The sequence below is a fragment of the Montipora foliosa genome, chromosome 6, assembly GCF_036669935.1.
Source record: "Montipora foliosa isolate CH-2021 chromosome 6, ASM3666993v2, whole genome shotgun sequence".
NCBI classification, from domain to species: Eukaryota; Metazoa; Cnidaria; class Anthozoa; order Scleractinia; family Acroporidae; genus Montipora; species Montipora foliosa.
Window position 1 is genome coordinate 61,106,707 of NC_090874.1, and position 8,111 is coordinate 61,114,817.

Sequence of the window (8,111 nt, forward strand, 5' to 3'; positions counted from 1 at the left end):
CGCGAAATTTGCTGCCTGTAGGGTCGATAATTTCCTCAAGGGGAATCGGGATTCGCGTCCTTGTAAAGAGGCTCTTTAGTCCCACATGAAATATCAGAGCAAGCAAAACCCCTAGTCCTACCAATATTGCAGTCATTACCTGAAGTATATAAATTGAATGTCAGAGGATGCCAGTTCTGATTTCTGCCTATTTAATAAAAAAAACACCCCAAACCTTACACAATATCGCTTGCAAAAGCTACTTTGTTTTCAAAACCGTTCGAAGGAAAGAGCTGTATCCAAGACCATGGGTAAGAAATTCAGATATGTCCAGAAATGCACATAATTAGATGCACGCGGATTTCAATAAGAAATTTTGACTTCTGTGGCGAAAAGACAAATGATCATTTTAAATATTAAATTGTCAAAAACCCCAATGCCCTCTACTCTATGACTTCTGACCCCGATGGTATGGAACCATTAACTTATTGTTGGGCCATTCCCTTAACCATCATAACGTAATAAAATGTCCATACAGTAGTTTCAGTAAAGTATGATAAAATATTAAACACAAACTACTTTACCATGAAATCCTTGGAACTGTTTTCAGAAATTTGATTTTTGGAATCTAGGCCAAATATTACCCAAGCCACAGCACAGGTCGAAATACCACTCAAGTAGGTAAAAGCAGTCCTAAAATGGGAAATTGAGTGTTTAATTAACACTTTAAAACTTGTGGTTTGACCATTATTATGAATATTATGAAGTGTAGGGAGTGGATTCCGAAGAAAAAAAAGGAGGAAAGGAAGTTAAATCCTAGAGAATGATAGAAAAGTGCATCGATGATTTGCTGCACTGGAGGCCCATTTTTTAGCCGCTCCCATGCCATGCGGAGGCAGTGCGGCCCAATGGTGAGGGCGCTTTCCTTGACGGTTCAAGACCCTCTCTGACCACTCGTTAAATTGATCCTGGTAGTCCCTGGTTCAACTTCTCGACTGTACTAGTAAATAGCCAATTGGTTTGTCTCCGGCCAGTTGGGATTCTGAACAGTTGTTATTGTTTTCTTCTGCCGTTTCGTTGATTGTGTTTGAATGCCCCTGAAAAGCCCGAATGGGGACTGGTCAATTAACTATGTACGCATGTTCCTATACACTAGCAGCAGCCTTAACAATCAGCCTTTAAGATAAAGGATTATGTACAAACCTCCATGCGCTCAATTCTACTGCTTCCATCTGATCTTTGGCAATGACTGGAATAAGAGACAAATGAGAAATATCCAATAAGCTGCCGGCGACACCCAAAATGACGTTCAATGCTCCAAAGTATATCAGCAACCGTTCTTGTCCATTGTCAAGTTGAAAAAGGTAGAAAGGAGTGAAAAACAGCGGGACGAATACTGCTTCCAAAATCGTCGCACAAAAATGCCAAGACTTTCTTTTTCCAAGCTTTCGGGAGAGAAATGGAACGCGGACTCTGTCCACCAAGATCGCACAAACAGGCGACATGACAGTGTGAACCAACTGTTTTTCAAGAATCAACCAGCCGCAATTCGTGGCAGAGAGACCAAGGACGTTCATAAAGAAGACAAGACGGAAAGAGAAGAGAAGTTGTCGAGTGATGTCATTGATGGCGTGGCCCAATCCACAAGCAAAACGTTGAAAGAAGGGTGTGCGAGACTCTGCCGGTGATTCCTTTAAATCATACGATCTATGACGCAGATACAGTGCATTCATTGTGAAAACCTGAAAAAAGTGATTGCGAGTTATTATTATTATTTTTTTACAGCTAGTCATGGGGGTTGGAGGCTGACAGGTTGCTGAAATAACAGAAGGTTAACCTTGTCCGGAAGTTATCAGTTCATAGATCTCCATATGTAAAAAAAACCTTTCCATTGGTTATGTGATACTTAGGAGATGGGTAATTTGCATTTGAAATGAAGTTCATGTACCACGCCCCATCACTAATCTCGATTGTCCCGAAATGGTTTTGACTCACTTTTCCCCCCTGAAGTGAGGCGTGTTAAATGTTGAGGACATTTCATAAACCGCGTCGTGGCCCTAACGCGTAATCTAATCACCTTCTAAAAACGGAGAATAAAAATCAGCGATAGAAGTTTAGAATGACGTTCGATGACTCACTAATCACTTTTAATTTAAATACGTGAAACTAGAGTCGGATCTCATTATAAAACAAAATGCGTGCGAAAATCGAGTTGCATACGATTTAAAAGAAATGCAATGTGCATGGAATGTACAGAGTCAATTAGGTATATAGTCAGTTTAGCCAGTTCCTTGTCTTTGACAAAAAAGTATAATTTCATTTCGTAAATTAGTCATTCCAGTTTACCACAGCATTTCAACCATCGAAAGTCACTCGAACCTACTATCGCTTTTTTTTCCCCCCAATTTTCTACCCATCTCATTACAATCTCATTACGAAAATCTTTATACACTAGAGGTTATTTTGATGTACGGTATTTTATTATACGACTAGCTCCGTGAGCGGGTAAGATGAACCAAATCCCGCGCTGTGATTGGCTACCCAAGCGGGCAAGATGGAGCTATCTTGCCGGCTCTTGATTTCTCGCTTGTTCCAGCAAGATCAAAGATCATTTTTTGGTCCTTTATTGACCATGCTTGTTTGGTCAAGATTTCTGGGTAATGGCCTCGTTCTTTTTTTGCATATTTTGACCGAGACGAAACACGCAAAAGAATTTGGCCAATACCCAGTTATCTTGACCTCAGGGTTCGTCAATAACCCATATATTTTGCGTGGTATGACTTGGTGCGTTGTGAAAGCAGCTGTGAAGAGTCGATATGTTATTCGAAGATTGCACGAGAAGTCTTTTGTTTATTTATTCCAGGTATAATGTTTACCTAGACGAAAAAATACGTGGCTTATCGAATTATGAATTATGCCCTCTGCCTTTAGGCATTTTGATGTTAAATCCAACAAGACGCCTAAGGGCGTTTCCGTGGGATGCACAAACCGTTAACAAGAATCGTCCAATTATAGCAGGCCACCATGCTTAGTTGGAGTGAAGAAATCAATTCATTCAATCAATTCAGTTTCGAAAAATGGAAAAATGCCGTTGAAGGGTGCGTGTGACTGATAATTGCTGTAAGTAGCTACTTTTTGTACAAAGAGAAGTAAAGGTTGTCTATTAATTGACACAATTAATTTTGCCAATGATTATGGAAACACTCAGCACAACAGCGATCAGAGTTTAATTTTACTAAAGATTCTTGACGAATGTTAGGATATTAAAGTGAGAATTCTTTGGCGTAATGAATGGAAATCGACCACTTCATTTATTTGCTTTTGGTTTGCGTACAAACTGAATTAATAGCCTCCTTCCCACTTGTGCGATAAGTGCGATAAGCACAAGCGCAAGCACAGCCATAAGCACAGGACGTTCCCACACGTGAAACAAGCAAGGAACATCAGGCAATGAGCAAGCGCAATAACGTCGGAGAAGATCTGGAATGATCCTAAAATGGCAGACGAAGAACTGGTAGTCTTCGATTCAGCTTATGCTTGTGCTTATCTCACGTCCGTGCCCACTGGTGAAACAAGTACAAGCGTGAGATTAGCACAAGCACAAAAAAAAGGAATGTTTCCTTTCCTCGTGCTTATGCTCAGTATGCCTGTGTTAATACTTATTTACGCCCGCTCCCAGACCATTTTTCTTATGCTTATACTTGTGCTTGTGTTTGTGCTTATTGCACAAGTGGGAATCAGAGCGTGTTGTAGGATAGTTTGAATTTCAAATAAAGTACACCAATTGCCAATTAAAAATAGCACTAAAAGCAAAATTTAAAATGTAATTCTTGAAAAATCAAATCCTTGAATTTGTGAAGGGTGTTGCCTTCTTATTTTTTTTATTTTTAGTTCGTGAGTTGTGTGCATAATATTGGTCTAGATCTTCATAATTTTGGACTAATAATTTTTAGGATTGGTTAATTGGTGTTTTCTTTGCAAGCAGAGTTTGGAACGGTATGGTAATTAATGTATACAGGTTTCCCAGCTCACACCAACAATTTCAAATGTGAACCAGCCTTAAGTTGTACGGTAATTCATTTGCAAAAATGAATTGAAAATAAAGTTCCTAACTGAGCCAAAGTGGATTCCTGGCATCAAAGTATTAACATAGTTTGCAGGACAGTGAATTAAGGATGTTCGCGCCCATTGCTACTGCGCATGTTTTTGCGTATGTCACGCACATGTCATGCATTGCAGACCACGAAGGTAAACACGATGCTGTAGGTGGAAACATTTTCCACAAGAATGGAACGTGAAAACGTGTGGCATTAAGGGATAGCTGTGGACCCAGGTCTTCTCGGAAATGTCATGCAGTAGTGTGACAGTGCGAATAGACAATCCCTTTGAGAACTTCGCAGCGATTTTACTCTCTTGAATGCTCGGTGACCCCCATTTTTCTGTCCATAGATCACTTCCTTTCCTGATTTTGTCCATTTTAACAGAAAACAAAAAAATCTGTACCTGAGAATTCACAAAAATTTCACCTTTTATGCTCTCGTGCGATCGAAGTTTTCTTTCTTAGAATAATATGTGTCGTCTTTTAAGGTCTATTTCACCTCAGAAAAAGACCTCAGCTGCAAAAGTTTGTTTAGTTATATTAGTTATTTTGAATTGAGTACATTTACCGGATCAAAAAATCACTAATGTAGCTTTTTGTTATTGCTGACAGTTGTACGCTAAAATCGTCTTAAAGTAACGCAATCTTCTAAAAATGCACCTCATGATCTCGAAAACGAGCACGGTGACCCCCAATTTTTTTTTTTTTTTTTTTTTTGCCTTTTTGGTAAAAGTAGATCATTACCTTTCTGCGTGGCTAGTTTTAAAAAAATCTGTACGTGGGAACGTTTTGGGAGCGAACTTCCCTAAGTTTTCACAATCAGCTTCAATGTCTACTAATCGCATGCTCAAATTAGTCTGCATTCTTTGTGCTAAAATTAATTTTCTCAATCAGGAACAAATAACATTTTCAAGTGTTCTTATCCCCTGCTACAAAAAATACTCTCACAGAACAAAACTGTCTGGCCGAAACATAACACTGAATTAAACCTTGTTTTGCTCCTTAAATAAAATGCTAACAATCTTGAAGGTCTGTAACTTCTTGAACAATACTAGTCATTGACCAAACAATTCCAATAATTGGCCTTCCATGATTCCTTTACTGAAAATTCTTGACAATGAAGGATGCAAAATGATATAAAACATTAATAAAATTAAAACCACGTAGAATAACCAATGCAATTAAGAATTCCCATGCACACTAAAACGTTTAACAATAACTAATAATATGCAGAATTACTAAGGGCAACCTCAATCCTACGCAATGACGTTAATAAATTGACTGATTGATTGATTGATATGTAACGAACTGTATTTGAAGTAAAAATATCGGATACAACAAAACAACTTAGTTATCTGTCGATAAAAGGGAAGCGTACTATGTGTAAAATTTGCTTGTAACCCTTGTGCACTGTACTAGCTTCGACAGGACACTGAAAATATTGGCTGTACTTGAACTCGATTTCTTCACCGCCAGTGGTGAACGTCTCGACTGCTCGATCCATGTTGAAAGCTTTAAAAGTTGCAAAATTGTGATTTGATGTTAACATGATATATTAGACTACTCAATATTTCTTACCTTTGCACATTTGTACCTGCGCTTCATCGAAATTAATTTCGACTTTTTCTAAATCACTACCGTTAAGTCTTCATCTGTTCCACCAAATTAACACCTCCTCGGCTCCATAAATGAGCCAAAAATGCAGAGTTTTGTTTCCTTGAGTCTGTACTCCGAAAAGGTGGGTACCATCTTCGAAATCACGCAAAATGTTATAAATGCAATACTTAAACCAGTAACCCAGGTTCAGGTCTGGAAAAAGACTTTCCATGTCGCTTTCCGCGGCATGGGGAATTTAAAAAAAAAGTGCAATTCGTGACTACGAAAACGGAAAACAAAAAGAACAAAATAATAATAATAATAATAATAATAATAATAATAATAATAATAATTATAATAATAATAAAGTGAACAGCCATCCAAGGCTAATTGCTGTATCAGACTACGAAGAAGCGAAAAAATTAGCTTTTCACCTCATATACCAGACTTTTTTGCCAAGTGGTTTAGCGCGCTTCTTTCGTGCCGACGTCAGTGCGGCCGAGGGCTCGGATTCGAATCACGCAGGCGGAGTGTAAAACTACCGCACGGCGTTGTAATTGTTCCCCCGGATCCCTGGTTTTTGGGGCTTAATTCAATTTCCGCGGGGTATGCACATTTGTGACTACGAAGAAGAATAAGATACTCAACTGGTTTTTAACCGTGGTGTGCCTGTGATCCACAGAATCCCACGGGATTAAAATACTTAAACCCTCACCCAACCCTTAGTTTGCTCAGATGATAGTTAATTTTGGCTACGGTACGGTTCTCTATTGTCCTGTAGAAAATGCAGGAATTGCACAAAGGAATTTGTGGACGAGAAAAATTAATAAAAGATGGATCAATCCCGGCAAGAGATTTTATCTGACAGTTATGGCGTTAAAAAGAAAAGTTACATTATGCGCATCCTTTACAGAGGCTCATGACCAGCAATTGTCAATCTTATCGACTGTATTATCATTCATCTAATCCCTGAGGCTATAACTGCAAGAAACCAGTGAAAAAAAAGCACTGGTAGATGGACGAGAGTAAAGCGCACAATTTCTGCTTTAATTAACATCAGCTCCAGAGTGCCGGTGCTGAATCAATAGCGAGTCACTTTGCAGTTCGAGTAGAATCAACGAAGATCCTTTTCATGCAAATATACCCAAATTCACTCATATGTACAAACTACAGTCTGGCAAAGACTATCAGAGCTTGGAAAGATTAATGCGCCGATGTACATGTGTGGCAAATTGCAGTTAAGTACGATTAGATCTTTTTCTAAAGAGACCAATTTTGAGGGCGATTACTGTTCGAGAACCTAGTCTGCGAAAAGAGACTTAAGGCTGTTTTCCTTAGACGTTAGGTTTCAAATATTTCAAGGTCAATTAAAGTTTAACGAATCAATTACTTTCAATGTCTCGATTAATCCGGAGCTGTTGATTACACGAGAGCTATAACACCATTCAACCTCAAAAGTCAAAAGAGACAAGATGGTCAGGATGGCGGCGCTAGAATCTTAGCTTTCAGCTAAATTTTGCCCATTTCTCAAGTAACAGTTAAAGAACACATCAACAATTCTCAGCTATCAGTTAAAAAACACATCGTTTCTCAGCTAACAGTTAAAATTCTGGCCGACTCTCAGCTATCAGTGAACCCCGTCCACACCCTCAGACAATGATCTAATTTGGTTTGCAGTGCTCCAAAAGCCCTACCGTTTATATCACTGGCACCCAGTGACGTCTTGAATAAGTGCACTTCTTAAATTATTTCCTTGCTTCTACACGGTACTAAACAGGTGTTAATTAATGGTTCTAAAATATCTGACTGATCGCAAATGGGGGAGTCACTTACCATTGTGAGTCAACTGAGTCAAAGGCGAATTTTCAATGAAAGGCAGTTTCCAACCAATATTTAGTATGATGACTGATTCAGCGCTCACGACCTCTGTGGCTCAAAAGTGCGATGAGCCAGGTTTTATATGCAAGATTTGCACCAAAAAAAAAAAAAAAAGGAGCACTCCGGCTTTCATTGCGTGGGCTGCACAACCAAGGAAGCAGGAAGCAGAGGTTAATCTAATGTCAAGTCCGATATGCAATCACCCGGAATGTTCTCGGTTCTCGAGAATCTGCAAAATCTCAAGGCTATTCTGAGATTTATAATTTGTTACGGTCTTTAATTTTACAAGAAGATTTTCTTTATCAGGAAGTTCAGGCGAAAGTAACCAACCTACCAAAAAAGAATATACCCAGGCTGAGAGTGAGTTGAGAACGTCTTTATTTTTCTCATTTGTGCTGTTTTTTACATGTTTTGCGGCTTTTGTGAGTAAATAAAGGTAAATGACTGAAGTGCAAGACTGTAGTCTAACAGGACCATTAACTAAATAATAACTTTGGAATTGCTTTAAGCCTCAAATAATGTTGGTTTTCTTATTCCACGTTTGTATTATAACTTATAC

At 38.7% G+C, this 8,111-nt stretch overlaps 1 protein-coding gene across 1 annotated transcript in view; it reads right to left on the bottom strand.

Annotated features, from left to right (window-relative positions):
• Positions 1 to 7,888, bottom strand: part of LOC138005865 (major facilitator superfamily domain-containing protein 12-like) — an 8,520-nt gene extending 632 nt beyond the window's left edge. Inside the window, exons 1-4 of the mRNA XM_068852042.1 lie at positions 7,508 to 7,888; positions 1,183 to 1,721; positions 564 to 672; positions 86 to 139 (exon numbers count right to left, since the gene is read on the bottom strand). Coding sequence (XP_068708143.1) covers positions 86 to 139; positions 564 to 672; positions 1,183 to 1,721; positions 7,508 to 7,510 — 705 coding nt within the window. The 5' untranslated portion in view covers positions 7,511 to 7,888. The remainder of the gene's footprint in view (positions 1 to 85; positions 140 to 563; positions 673 to 1,182; positions 1,722 to 7,507) is intronic.
• Positions 7,889 to 8,111: the final 223 nt, after the last annotated feature.